General features: G+C 42.6%; 1 protein-coding gene across 5 annotated transcripts in view; it reads left to right on the top strand.

Moving 5' to 3' along the window:
- The first annotated feature begins 436 nt into the window (after positions 1-436).
- Positions 437-15,535, top strand: part of KIF13A (kinesin family member 13A) — a 216,047-nt gene continuing 200,948 nt past the window's right edge. For all 5 annotated transcript variants that reach the window (XM_082662895.1, XM_082662897.1, XM_082662894.1 and 2 more), the window contains exons 1-2: positions 437-555; positions 830-920. In XM_082662895.1, the coding sequence (XP_082519021.1) occupies positions 501-555; positions 830-920 (146 nt within the window). In that variant the 5' untranslated portion in view covers positions 437-500. The remainder of the gene's footprint in view (positions 556-829; positions 921-15,535) is intronic.

Raw genomic sequence — 15,535 nt, 5'->3', positions numbered from 1 at the left:
CGCCCCGCCCCAGACTGCAGCGGCCCCCAGCGCCGCGCCGCTCGCCGTCCCCTCCGGGTTCCGCTGGGCGCCGCGCGCCGCCGGGCCGAGCCTCCCCGAGCCGCGGGGGCGCGGGCGCGGCGAGGCGCGGAAGATGGCGGCGCGGCCGGGCCCGGGGCGGCCGCGAGGGGCCGCGGCGCTCTGCGGTCGGCTGGGCCGGCGCGGCTAGAGCGGCGCCTGGGCCCGGGCGGCGCGGCCTCCTCCCCGCCCGCCCGCCCGCCGCCGCCGCCGCCGCCGCCGCCGCCGCGCCCCGCCCCGCGCGCCCGCCCGCGCGCCCGCCCCTCCCCGGGCCGCGGCCGTGCCCCGCGTCGCGCTCCCCCGGGATGGCCCGCGCGCCTCGGCGCTGCCTTACGGAGCATACGGCGGAGCAGCGGCGGCGGCCGCGCTCGGGGGGCGCGCGGCTGCGGCGGCGGCGGCGCCGCGCGTGAGGGGCCGCCTGGGGCCGAGCGGGCGCCGCCAACATGTCGGATACCAAGGTAAAAGTTGCCGTCCGGGTCCGGCCCCTGAACCGACGAGGTGAGGAGCTTTCCGCTCGTTTTCGTTTGTGGTCGGGATGAGGGCGGGGGCAACTTTGGAAACTGCGGGGCCGCGGGGCTGGACCGGCGGGAGCGGAGCCGGAGCGCCGGGGCGGAGGCGGCGCCCGCACCGGCCGCGGGGACCCGGTGCGCCGGCTCCCGGCTCCCGGCTCCGGGCTCGGCCGCCTCCCGGGGGAGTCCCGCGCGGCGCGCAGAGGCGGGCTGCGGGCACGGATGCTCGGCTTGGCAACGTTCGTTTTCCCTTTTGCTTTCAGAACTGGAACTGAACACCAAGTGCGTGGTGGAGATGGAAGGGAATCAAACGGTCCTGCACCCTCCTCCTTCTAACACCAAACAGGGAGAAAGGTAAAGCGGGTGCCGAGAGGGCGGGCAGGAGGGTGCAGCCCCGCTGCCTCCTGCAAGTTTGAGCCAGGAAAATGGGAGTGCTCTTGCCTATTGTTAGGAGGACGGCTTCAAGTTTGTCGCACGCTCCTGTCTGAAGCTGTTGCAAGTCCAAGTTCCTCTCTCTCCTCCCTCTGCCCCCCTCCCCCTTGTCCCCTCCCATCTAGAGCGGCATCAAGGCAGGGCACCCCGGCCTGAACCAGGACCAGTCCGCTGTGTCCCCGGCCGGCTTCGAGGGCGCCGGATGGGACCCTAGAGATGATTAGTCCAATAGCCACATTTTACAGATGAGAAAACTGAGGCCTGAGGCGAGCAAGTGACCACCCCAAGGCCTAGTTCGTGGAACCCAGTGCCCCTGGTTCTTTCCACCACTGTACTGTTTGCTTTACTTGGCAGAATTGTTAAGGAACTTTGTGTGTAAAATGGGAGGTGGGGGGGAACACCTCCGCACAATAAAGCAGAACAGTTTTGTACGATGCAGGCTCAGGCCTGGACCATTTAAGATCTATTTTTTTGTTGGTGCTGAGTTGAGATAATGCCTGAATGTAATGCGCGAATTTCGATTTTCAAGGAAACAAAAGTAGTGCCTGGAGCTGTGTAGACACTGGGGGGATGTTTAAAAGGGGCTGCATTTACTAGATGGCAACATTTGCATTTGAAAAGTGGTAACTGTTGGATCCTTATTAATTCTGCTCTATTCCACGCAACAGTATGGGAAAATGCCCTAAAATAATTTGAATATTTGGCATTTTTTTGGTAAGCCCCTGAGAAGAAAACGGTTGGAATTCATTCAGCATAGCAATACAGTAGCTTGTAAAAATAGGAAAGAGAAATCAGGGAGATCTGACAAAATTAATTCCTCTCTGACGAGAGTTTGTGTTTCTAAAAGTCACCTGTTGATTGATGTGTTACAATTTAGTGATTTTTTTGTTGTTGTTCTTCAGAGATTTTTTTCACTAAAGAGAGACTCTGAAGTAGGGTTTGTTACTTTATCGCTAAAGGAAGCAACTGCCTTCATTCTATAATCATGCGGTGTTCAGGCATAGTTTTACTAAATTTGGGGGGGAGAAATTATCAGGAGGTAAGTTTGGGGATTCTTTGCTTTTTGTGCTGAGGCTAGAAATTTTTATCCAATGTGCAAACATTCTGCTTCCTGTAGCAGATTGTTATGGCTATTGTAAATAGCTGAGTTGTATTTAAAATATGTTAAATACTTTTCAGTAATGGATGTATCCTTGAATAATACTTTTAGATACATTTTAGAGATTTATAGGATTTTAGATACATTTATAGCAATGTAGTTGTGTATTTCTTAGTGATAGTAAGTAAACTCATTGAGTAAATTAAGATATTTACAGATTAAATTAGTCACCCACATCACCAACATTTCCCAAACCCCCCCCCCCCAACCTGAATATTGTTTGAGAAAAAAATTCTGCTGGGTCAGAGTCTTCAAAGCTGTCTAGGGAACAGGTAGAATGTTAACTCCTTTTATGTAGCTGTGGCTTCTGTTTCCCTTGCTGGTTTGACACCTGCTCCTTGTCACTCTTAACCATCAGGAGTGTTACTGTTAGCTACTATTTAATGAAATGAAGCTTTGTCATTTGTGGGCAGACACAGATTTAGTGTTGTGGAATTTGGATAGAAATTACAACTGTAGATGGTTGGAACTGCTAAATAATCAATTGATCATTTTTAGGGCCACCACTGCGGTTACTAATCAGCATCTTTTAAGTAATGATTTGAAGGGTGACTTTGGGATTTATCCATCTGCTTGCTTCTTGGAATAGCCCCTTATCTGGAACTATAAGAATAGCACTGAAACATGGGTGTTCTCTTGTTCTGACCTCCTGACAGATATGATTCTTTGAGTGGTGGATGGGCCCTTTCTGTGGGATTCTGCCTGGGTACCTGTCATTCAGTTTACAGACGCACTGGGAGGAGTGAACACAGCAGTGCTGCTTGCAGGTTAGGATTACTGTCTTTGCAAGGAGGGAGACACCAAATGCATTTTGATTTTCATTAGGCAGCTTGGTTTTATGTTTCTCCAGTGGGTCTTCCCTTAAAGCAACAGTGCACTTAAAAATAGAAACAGTTCCTCCCTTGGGTTCTGGGTTGATTAATTGCAACAACGCTTCATGTTATGTTTGCAATTCATTTCTATCATTTGTTTTGGATAGAGCTCAGAGCAAGGCAAGACTATTATTTTTCTTACCTAGAAGTCCAAGGTTTGAAGTGTAAGAAGTTTTAAATTAATATTGGCAAACCTGTGTCAAATTGAAAATCACTTTTTTTTTCTGAATATTGCAAGAAATTACTAATGTATTAACCATGGTTGGAATTTTAAGTTACTGGGTGAAAGCTTCCACTCCTACCAGTAAAAACAAACAAGAGTGCATTGGTTTCCAGGAAAAGAAACAGATAGGCTTAGCTTTCATGATTTTCCCCCTTTATGGAATCAAAGCCAAAACTACATGTTAAGGACTAAAAGATCACAGGTCTTCTGAGGTTAAAGATGTTTGTTTTGGTTCTGAAATTCTAAGATTATAATACACCACAGAGGTCCAGGTTAATAGTTGATGTGTTTATCAATCACCATTCTGAAACATTAAGACATATATGAATGTATTTCTTAAAATACCATTGCATTACCATGCAGGAGACATTTATGAAGTTCAGATCATGCTGGTACCATGCTTAGCTCAGGGGATCCAAAGATCACTACGGACCCATTGCCTGTGCCAGAGACTCTCACCTTTGAGAGACGTGGGAAAACAGGGGAAAAAATAATTAAAATATAATGTGGTAGATTATGTAGATTACACTTTTCCCACTATATATACCGTATCATTTGGAAATTACCTGTTTGCTCTTCTGTCTCCTTTCCTCGAGGCTTTGAGATCTGGGAAGGCAGGTACCTTGTCCTACTGACTTTTGTGTCCCATGTTTCCAAACAGCATCTGGCACATAGCAGGCCCTCAGCAAATGTCTGCAGTGTGATGGTTTGCAGTGTGATGGATGTGCTGAGGAGGGGCTGTGGATGTGACCCGGGGTCCTGGCGTCCTGCAAAGACAGGTGGCATTTGTGCCTGTCACGTGGGTGCTAAGAGTACAGGTTCACTTTTTCAAGATCGGGAGAAAGTCTTTTGTCAAAGTGAAAGCACACCTGCCTCAAATTACTTATGGGTGATTGTGTGTGCGTGCGTGCAGGATGTGGCATAGGGTGCGGAAGCCAGGCAATTCATGAAGGGAGAATAGAATGAGAACCCCTAATTTGCCAAAATAGGTAATAGTGGTTTTTTTTGCGGTACGCGGCCCTCTCACTGTCGTGGCCTCTCCCGTTACGGAGCCTGTGCTCCGGACGCGCAGGCTCAGCGGCCATGGCTTACGGGCCCAGCCGCTCCGCGGCATGCGGGATCTTCCCGCCCCGGGGCACGAACCCGCGTCACCTGGGTTGGCAGGCGGACTCTCAACCGCTGCGCCACCAGGGAAGCCCGGTAATAGTTTTAAAATCAAAGTAGAAGCAGATGTACAGTGCAAAGCCTTCCTCTCACCCTGGTTGTCATCCCTACTCTTCCCATCCCCTCACCTGTCCAAAAAGTAACCACAGTCATTAACTTCTCATGCATATTTTCAAATACACACACATTTTATATATATATATATTTCCACAAATATCTTTTCTATAATTAAATACCAGTATATTGACTCCTTCATATTTTTTTATTTTTTAATATCCTGTATGGGTGGTAGTAGTGGTTTTAAAAATATACATACCCATGTGTATATGAATCTGATCTTTATAACTTTTAAGAAGTGACGCTTTATTATGAGAGTATAATGGAACTTGCTTTCTGCAGACGTGTTTGTTCTTATTTTAAATCATTTTAAAGTAAGTGAATTGTAGGGTAAGCATCCAAAGCAATGTGCATATGTCAGTATAACCTAGCTAAGTTAAAAATTGGACTAAATTTAGGGTTTTAGTAAAAGAGCATCAAAGTTTTAACTTGCCCAATTTTTCCATACTGCAAGGTGGGTAGTGTAGCTTTTAAAGTATATGAGGGTGGGTCAGTGGAAGAAAACTACATCTTGGTCGACTGCATCTATACTTTCTAGTTTATGCATTATATGTTGCAAGTTTTTGATCGTTTCTTCCACCAGACTGGCTTCCACTGCTATTCCAAAGTCGTCTAGGATGGTTCCTTCTGCTCGAGTATATCCGTAGACTGGAAATTTAAAAATTAGTTAAAATCATATAAAATGAAAAAGATCCATCACCTAAGAAGCAGTAATATTCCACATTATCTGATTGACTTTGAGTTTTATTGTGTTTTCTGTGTTGTTACTCTTCTCTCTGGTTCAAATATTACAAAGTTGATTGTAAGAAAGCAGAGTATTTAGATTTCAGTAATATAGGAGTGAGCATTCTTCATGCATGATATCAGTGGCATTTTAAAGAGTGTCACAATGGAATATTTTCATTAGCTGTCAACGTTTTCCATTTCTTTGCTTTACAATAAAGATAGATTGTCATCTCTCACTTTAAAAAACAGGACTAAAAGTAATTACAATGCTGTATAGATAGTAATTTTAAAATTATTTTGTTCACAGTTAAACATACATTTTACATTATGCACTGTTGTGTGTACGTATATGAAGGTTCATGAAAAAATTTACTATGTGCAATGTCTCTGTTATTTTCTACCACCTTTTTTTTTATAAAGGGAACTTTATTTTTATTTATTTATTTTTGGCTGCGTTGGGTCTTCGTTGCTGCGTGGGCTTTCTCTAGTTGTGGCGAGCAGGGGCTACTCTTCATTGCGCCGTATGGGCTTCTCATTGCGGTGGCTTTTCTCATTGTGGAGCACCGGCTCGTGGCGCGCAGTCTTCAGTAGTTGCGGCTCGAGGGCTCTAGAGCGCAGGCTCAGTAGTTGTGGCACACGGGCTTAGTTGCTCCACGGCATGGGGGATCTTCCTGGACCATGGCTTGAACCTGTGTCCCCTGCATTGGCAGGCGGATTCTTAACCACTACGCCACCAGGGAAGCCCTACCTGGTTTTGTTTTAATTCATTTTAGAAATGATGGTTGTGACTTACAGAATTAATTTCACAACCCGCTAAATGGTCACAAGTTTATAATTTGAAAAATACAAGTTTAATGGTTAAGAGGTTGGGTTCTGCATACATATATTTGTATATATATTTTAAAATCAGTGTAATAGTTTGAAGTGTGAAGTAGTTTTATAATTTATAAAGGCTATGGTTTAAAAAGAAGAATCCTCTTCATTTTTAGTCCCAGAGGCAGCCACATATAGTGATTTTAGCTTATTCTTTTGGGATTTCCCTCCATATTTCTGAGTAACATGCTGGTAGTGCTAGTTTTTAATTCGTTCTCTCTGTTTCCTTTCTGTGCCTTATTCTCACCCCATCCCCGAATTCTCCCCATCCCCCGTTTTCCCAATATAGTTATATAATGTATCAGTATTTAGTGCTTCCATTATTTAAATGACTGTATAGAACATTATTTACAGTTGAGCCATGTCTCTTCCATGATTTCTCCTATCATACAACACTTTTTGTTTTCCCTGGAGTTAATAAATGTTTTAATTTTTTTCCTTTCTCTCTAATTTGCTTCTTTTTTATGTACTTACCCTTAATTCAACTTTTAAATTATCTCTCCCTTGCCCACATCTCCTTTCAAGACATTTGGATATTATCAAGTGCTCTCTTGATTTCATCTTCTTAGAGACATTTCTCCTTGATCCTTCTAACATGTTCCTTTATGAACTGGTAACCTTCTCTGCCTGATGTAGCTGTCATCCTGGGGTTCCTGTCACATCATTCTGAGAATTCCTTTTATTTCTCTTCTGTGTGGAATCTGTTTTTCTGTTTCCTTTTTCTTTCTTGGTTTACTGTCTCAATTTTGTAGAGCATATCCTTTGGTAGCTTCCTGAGAAAGAATGTTTGGGAAGTAAGGGGTTTTAAAACCATGAAAATATCTTCATTCCACCCACTTACCTCGTTAATAGTTTGGATGGGTATCAAATTCTATTTTGAAGATATTGTTGCTTTAATGTCTTCTAGCTTCCAGTGTTTCTCTTGAGAAGTCCAAAGCTATTTGGATTTCTAATCCTTTAGACGTGACCTAGATTTTCCCTTTCTGGAATCCTATAGAATATTTTCTTCCCCATTTTTGTGAAATCACAATGGTGGGCCTTTTGGACCTGGAAACTTGCATCCTTCAGTTCTGAAAAAAAATTATTGAATTAATTCATTAGCAAACACTTTTTTAAATTTACTCAGTTCTTTTCTGGAACACTTATTTGGGCATGGGGTTTCCTGAACTGGTCCTCTAATTACTTTATTTTTCCTTTCTACTTTTTTTTTTTTTTTTTTTGGTGGTACGCGGGCCTCTCACTGCTGTTGCCTCTCCCGTTGCGGAGCACAGGCTCCGGACGCGCAGGCCCAGCTGCCATGGCTCACGGGCCCAGCCGCTCCGCGGCATGTGGGATCTTCCTGAACCGGGGCATGAACCCGTGTCCCCTGCATCGGCAGGCGGACCCTCAACCACTGCGTCACCAGGGAAGCCCTCCTTTCTACTTTTTATCTCTTGTTTTTATTCAACCTTCTGGGAGATTTCATCCACTTTATCTTTCAACCCTATGTTTAATTTTTATTATATTTTTCATTTCCAAGAACTCTTATAGTCTTTTTTTTGTTTGTTTTAAAAATAGCATCCTATGCTTGTTTTCTGGTTGTGGCATTTTTTGTGTCTTTCTGAGGACACTAATGATAGTTTCCTCTATATAGTCGGTCTTTTTTTTTTTTTTTTAGTGCATAGTTTTGTTGGTGTTGGTGTCTGTCTTTTATGTTGAATCTCAAATGTATAGATTTTGGGCTTTCTCTAGGACAAGGACTATATATGATTTATCTTTGTGTTCTTAGGGCCTAGATTCAAGAATGCCCAGCACACAGAAAGCATTTTGTAAATTCTCTTTGTTGTTTTAAAAAAATGATTATTAATAAACGGTTCTGTCAACTCCCTTTTCTTTTTAGCTTCCAACAATAGAAATAAAAATGCTTTTCTTTTTCTTAAGAGCACGTGTAAATGCTAGAATTAAAGGTAGTAGCTGCCTTATACAACTCTTAGCTACCCACATTAATGAAGATAATCAGTGTAGTCAGTACAAAAGCTGGAAAAATAAGAAAAATCCTGTTTTTGTATCACTATTGCAAAAATTTTAGTTAGGAGATTTTTTTTTTTGTCATCATTAATTTTAAAATATGTATGCTTGTTGGGCTGGGGAAATTTTTCAAAATGATACCAAACTGGCCAGTTTATCATCCTACCACTTGGCTGCTTCTGGCAAAATCTAGTTAGAGATAAGTGGATAACTTGGATTGTTTCCAATTTTCAATAAAATTACACATGCTGTGCACTCATATTTTAAAGAAATTTATAGGCCTTCCCTGGTGGTGCAGTGGTTAAGAATCCGCCTGCCAGTGTAGGGGACACAGGTTCAAGCCCTGGTCTGGGAAGATCCCACATGCTGTGGAACAACTAAGCCCGTGTGCCACAACCACTGAGCCTGTACTCTAGAGCCTGCGAGCCACAACTACTGAGCCCACGCACCACAGCTACTGAAGCCTGCACGCCTGGAGCCTGTGCTCCACAGCCAGAGAAGCCACCGCAGTGAGAAGCTCGTGCACTGCAGCAAAGAGTAGCCCCTGCTCACCGCAACTAGAGAAAGCCCGCATGTAGCAACGAAGACCCAACACAGACAAAAATAATTTAAAAAAAAAAGAACTTTATAAGAAAAAGTCTTTCACACATAGTAAGCTTTCTGAAGACATCAAGGTCTCTCAGTTATTCAACTACAGTTACCCTTTCTCAAATCTTCCCTGGAGCTATTTAGAGTTTAAAGGAGTTTGGAGAACATTACTGGCAAATGAAACGGAGAAACCAACAAGACATACAGAAACGCTCAGAAAGAGAACTTTGTACCTTCACAACATAGGAAATGAAGTTTACTAACAACACAGCTGTCAATAAAGGAAGTATGCTAAAATTCACATTAAAACAATCAAGAGTTGATTTATATGGGATTCAAGAGCTATCTTTTCAAAGATTACACAGTATTTCTGGGAATTTGGATTTGCAAATATAAGAAGAAAATATGAGAAATTCTTCCTTGGAAAATTAGTTTATTTGGCATTTTACCGCCCAACAACTATGTGGAAACTAAATAAGCATGGGAAAAATGTCAAGTTTTCACATCTCTAAAATTTTATTGTAAAAATGAGTAATTCTTTTATTTGATTGTAGGATCTAAGGTTAAAAAAAGAAAAGTAGACAGGAGAAATTCTTGGAGACTCTCAGAATTAGGTGGACAACCAGTCCAAGCCTCATCTTTTGCTTGAATGCAGTCTTGATTTCATTTTACTACGAGATGAACAATTCAGTGAATCATTGATGAAGCAGTAGAACTGTTTTACCAAATCATTCTTGAAATGAACTTTTCACGTCAAAGCGCAATTGTATCTTTTAAAAAGATTGCTTCCTTAGATACTCTAAAATGTTTTATAAGAAGCATGACAGAAATTTAAAAGGGGGGGTGGTGGCAGGGGGAAGGTGTCATTGTCTGGGCAAACCTAACAAATCCATTATTCTTATTTTTCCCCTTTCTTCATTTTGTCCTTGTCCATATAATATAAATATTTGTAATTACAATTTTGTGTTTTGCTTTCCTCGCATTTATATTTTGTCATGCAACATAGTTTTCATAATTGTAATAATTGAGTAGTTTGTTGAGTTTCATAATTTTAAACCATATTTCTATATTTCTGGACCTGAAAGTTGTTCCTCTTAATGATTGTAAATAACTGAGAGCATCTTCGAGGAACTTTTTAAGAATCCTTTGCTAGTTGCAAGGCATTTCTTCCCAAGCAAGCTTGCTACTACAAAAATACATCTTTGAAATTGCATGACAACATATCTTGCACGACATAAATTGCATGACAACATACTCCCTTATATTATAGTGGAGTTAAAGTTGATAAATTTCAGATTTAAGTATGAGCTAGGTCATGGAAAAAATGATTTTGTGTGGACAGTAACAACCCAGGGGTTCTCACACTTAAGAGTGCATCAGGGGACTTCCCTGGTGGTCCAGTGGTTAAGAATCTGTATTCCAGTGAAGGGGATGTGGGTTCAATCCCTGGTCAGGGAACTAAGATCTCACATGGCATGGGGCAACTAAGCTCACATGCTGCAACTACTGAGCCCTCCTGCCGCAACTACTGAGCCCGTGTGCCACAACTAGAGAAAAAGCCCACATGCCACAATGAAGAGCCCACGTGCTGCAACTAAGATCCGATGCAGCCAAATAAATAAATGTCAAAAAAAGAAGAAAACAGTCCCACCCAAAAGGTTCTGATCCAGTAGCTTGGCTTGAGAATTTGCATTTCTAACAAGTTCCCAGGTGATGCTGATGCTGTTAGCTCCGGACCAAGCTTTGAGAATCACTGCTTTAGACCAGGACTGTCCAATAGAATTTTCTGTGATGATGGAAATGTTCTACACATCTGCTGTCCAATATGGTAACCACTGGCCATGCATGATTACTGAGCACTTGAAATGTGGCTAGTGCAACCAAAGAACTGAATTTTAAATTTTATTTCATTTTCATTAGTTTAAATTTAAACTGCAGATGGCTACTGTATTGGACAGTAGGGGTCCGGACATGGTTCTAAACTTTGGTTGCACATTAGAATCACCTGGGGGGCTTTAAAAATCGATGCCTGGGTCCTACCCCCAGAGTTTCTGGCTTAATTGGGCTGTAGTGGCACCTTAGGCATTGGGATTTTTAGCCGCTTTCCAGATGTCCCAGTTAGGATTGTTGTTTAACAAATCATCCCTAAAGTTAGTGGTCTGAAACCACCATTTTTTAATGCCCCTGGCCTCTGTGGGTCAGGAATTTGGACAAAGTAGATATGACTTGTCTCTGCTTCTCATTGTCTGGGGTCTCATCTTGAAGACTAGAAGTCTGAGGGTGTAGTCATTGGAGGGCTTGACCAGGTTGGATGTCGGAGGTGGTTAACACACATGGTTGGTAGTTGATTCTCATGTGTAGTGAAGGTTGACAAACACTGATCTAGTTTAATAAAGCAGGTTTTAAAGCCCAGTTTCACAGCTTGTCCTTTGGTTTATTTTACCATCCTGATTGTGATCATGTATGCACATTCTCATAACCATTAACATTCTCAAAACTAAAGTCTGAAAGCCTCATAAAATCAGCCTAAATATTTACCTTATTAAGGCGACTTATGGAACTTTAATAGGGTCTTCGTATTATTATGAAAGTTAAGCCTCACAAATAAATTCTCTCCCATTTGAGAAAAGACTCCTATTCTCTATCCAGGTGTATTTAATCAAAATACCTCTTCTTATTTGTTTTTACTTAAATTGTGGCAGAGGGGGAAGGAATTACCTCGATTATCTAGATGCAGGGTACTTGCTTATCCTTCAGCTGACTCCTCCACCTGACTTCTTGGGAAGCACAGGTTTCTCAGCTTTCTAATGGCCTGTGGACCACAATTCCCTGCTTCAGGCCCTGGAACTATGTGGCAGTCCCAACCTCAACTCCTGAACCATTGCAGAGCCCTAGGGACCCCATCTGTGTGGAGGCTCCGGACGGTGTGATGACTGGATGGGAAGACTGGATGCTGCAGGGTCCTGCCACTAACGTGGTCTGTATCCTTGAGCTAGCCATGAACACTTCATCATCTGTCAAACTGCGGGCTAAACTAGGTAACCGGTAAGGTTTTTTAAGCTCTAAAATTTAGATTTATCCCAACTATACTTACATGTAGAGTTGAATCAAATAGAGTAATAGGTAACACTTACAGGGGCTGAAATGGGTTGGGTTGTAATTTACTTCTTGTCAGAGTGTGAGGAAAACCGGGGAGGAAGGGTCACTGTTCTTGGGAGGCTCTGTTTGCCTGCAGTAGCTGATGCGAGAATTGAAGGTGTCAAGTGAAATAAGACAGCCACTAGCTCCAGATAGCTGAAGCCATTATCAGCTAGCCGGGGAGCCTGGGTTCCTTACAGACATTTCTACATGCCTCCTGTTTCAGCTAGGACAGCGGCTTTTATACGTGCCTACAGGGCATTATAAATCTTCTGATTTGGTCCTTTCAATTAGTTTTTATCTTGTACAGTTGTGTTCTTTTGGGGAACCAGTGATTTTTAAAGGCATACAGCTGTTTTATGTGATAAGTCTGTATGTATGGGGGTGGAGAAATGACATTTCCAGAGCTGTTAGCCTAAAACTTACTTGGGCAGTTTGTTTTATTTCTGAGGGTTCTGTTATAACCTAACCAAAAGTGTGGTTAATTCCCAATATTTCTTATCTTCAACTGTGAGATGAATTCTGTTTAGTAAGAAAGAGAGAGAGAAAGAAAGGGGGAAAGAGAGAAAGGGGGGAGAGAGTGAGAGTGTTTCCTTTCGGGTTTGTGTCCTCTTACCCATTCTTTTGAAAGCAGAGTGGAGTTATTGATTCTCTCTGACCCTTTAGAGTCTGGTCTGTAGGTGTGATGAGCTTTGCTACTGTTAGAAGAGGTGTGAGGAAAGCATCTGTGTGCCGTTGCCTTGAGGGAAGAAGTTCGGAGCCTTGTTTTTTTAAAAGACAGGGAACAGGAAGGAAGGCTTTGAGGAAAGGGAAGCTTTACCCTTTGTTGTTGGCTCTTTGTGTTGTCTTGAAGAGACACTCCCTAGATTGTACACCCACCATGAATGACCACAACTATTCATGTATCTCAAGCTGGGAGCCTCAGGGGAGAATCAGAAAGGGCAAAACCATGCTGAACTGCTCAGGCATTCTATTGCAATATTGAGTGGATTTATCCCCAATTTTGGAAGGGTCATGCAGTAAAGCCTCATGTAGTTTGTTGAGCAGATTAATAAGCCTTTAAACATACTTACACTTTGTAGTTTAATAAAAGAAGTCCTCAGAATTGATGCTTTGTGTGCCCACCTATCTATAATCCCAGCTCAGTAGAGAATGTGACAAGATGTAGAGCTGAACTTGTAACTGCTCTTTTTAAAATTGGATAACAAACTGGTAGCGTTTTTTGTTTTGTTTTGTCTTTTGCTCTCTATCTTTAATGACTTCTATTTAGATTGTTAATTAAAGTTTAGTATTCCCTGTACAAATTGTAACAGGGGATGGTTACATTATCGTGTTAAGAAAGAGCCTTAAAATTACTGTTTCCAGGGTAATGCTTTGAGTAAGGAGGAAGGAGTGTGGTAGGGGAAGCTTATCAAGATAATGGTGTTAAATTTGAGCAGCCTTATCCAGTTTTAAACATCTGCCTTTTTGATCTAGAGTTACTGTAACAAACAGGTAACATTAGCATGGTAATGTAACTAAGTTTGTTTTTGTTTTTGAAGCCTTTAAGTTTTGCTGGCTTTGATAGTTAGCAATAGAATAGTATCCCCCCCCACACACAATGACAACTTAGTCTGCGTTTTTGTGATGAATTATGCAGTGGAAATAATTTTTCCCAATTGTTTTTCTTTTAAATACTGAACAAAGAGTCTTCCTTATTTGTGTGTATAAATGAATTTTTCTGAATGGCAGTGTACATCTTTGCTTTTGTAGTTTGATACATTGAAATAACCTCACCCATCTATTTAAAAGTTAGCCCAGATAAAGTTTAAATGTTCATAAGTATGTGAATTACTTTTTTTTTTTTTTTTTTTTTTTTGCAGTACATGGGCCTCTCACTGTTGTGGCCTCTCCTGTTGCGGAGCACAGGCTCTGGACTCGTAGGCTCAGCTGCCATGGCTCACGGGTCCAGCCACCCCGCGGCATGTGGGATCTTCCCGGACCGGGGAATGAACCCATGTCCCCTGCATCAGCAGGCAGACTCTCAACCACTGCGCCACCAGGGAAGCCCTGAATTACTTTGTATTTGAGCCAGAGCTTTTACTCAATGAAAGGAAATCTTTTATTTGCCTTTCGTATGTTTCTGTGGCCATCCAGTTGGGTGTAAATATCTAGTAGTTTTGTAAAACACTATCAAGTATTGTGACAGAATGATGTAGTGGTCCAGAGCCACTCAGAGGACTTGGGAGACCAACTGCTTATATTTGAAACTGATTATGCAACTGACTAGCTGCAAAATGTCTGGCAAGTCCCTTAACCCTCTGTGCCTGTATTTCCTCATCAGTAAAATGGGAATAATAAAATTACAGACCCATAGCGGTTGTGAGGATTACCTGAAAAACTGGGTTCACCTCTTGGTGGGTGTCAGAGAGGGAGAAGGAGGACTTATTACTAAGTGATAAGGAAAACACCGGGATCTTTCTCAGAGCTGTGGCTCCCCAGCAGCAGAATTGGGGAAGTTTTAAACTAAGGGTACCTGCATATTCATGAAGGGGCTTGAGCCCAGGAGAATTCAGCGTAGAATTGGGGCAAAGGTCAACAGAGCCCAGGCTTTAGTTGATTGAAGTCACAAAAGGTCAACTTCATCATTCTGTCCTCCACCAGGGTGGGGACCTTATTTCCTACAGACTCAAAACTATGTATCAGATGACTGTGTATAGCCCTTGAGGAGGAACTAGGGCTCTGTTTATCGCTGAACTGTGTTTCTTGACTGCTTTCCCTTTGTTCCTGCATCCCCTGGCTTCATTTAAGAGCATTAATTACTGAGACCTGTTCAAGGGCAAGCACTGTAGCCAGGCTTAGATCCCCAAATGGCTTAGGTCAAAATGGCTTCTCTTCTGTCAAGGAAGCCGTGCCTGGTTCACTTCCTCCAGGGACCCCCTACCCCATCTGTTTATAATAGCAGGGTACCTTGCACAGGGCACACATTAAGTGTTGACAATTTAATATTTTTATTAACACGGAACACTTAAAGCTTGTTGACCTACGCTTTGCTTCTCATTCCAAGTTTAATGAATGAAGTTTTTTTTTTTTTAACACCCAAGAAGAGCAATTAAAGAAGGACGTCTCAAAATTTTTGCTTTTTATTGTTATGAATTTTCTGATTTAAATGTGGACACTTCATGCAGTATGTGGTGACACTTTGTGGTGTTAAATGAGACACTTGCCATGTCTCAGCTGACAGACCACAGGAGCACTGCTCTTTGGAGATGGATGTGTTGAATTTTGTTGAAAGGGAAATTCCTTCTATGACAGGTGTTCACCAGTCTGGTCATTTGGCAGTCATTCATTTGGGCAAAGAATATATGCCCATAAATTGTATGTGAACACATTGGGAAGTGTAATTTTTTGACAAAATTTTGACATGTTTGTAAAAGTATGTTTGGGAGGAATGGGGGGCTGGCGATGGGAGGGTGCACCAAAGCCCTGGGACAAGATCTGAGGGGGAAAACCCGCAGTGCAAAGAGCTTGCCCTGGAATTTGACGCATTGCCAAACTATCTGAATAACAAGAGAGCCTGTTTGGAGACCTGCATAGGGATGGGACCGTAGCCCTAATTGTGCAGCTTCAGCGCTGTGTTCCAGGTAGTGGGTGTCCATCCATTGTTTCCTTAGACACAGTACGTTCTCAG

The sequence above is a fragment of the Grampus griseus genome, assembly GCF_964374135.1.
Source record: "Grampus griseus genome assembly, chromosome: 10".
NCBI lineage: Eukaryota > Metazoa > Chordata > Mammalia > Artiodactyla > Delphinidae > Grampus > Grampus griseus.
The sequence above is the reverse complement of the archived record's forward strand: the minus strand, read 5'-3'. Positions and strand labels throughout refer to the sequence as shown.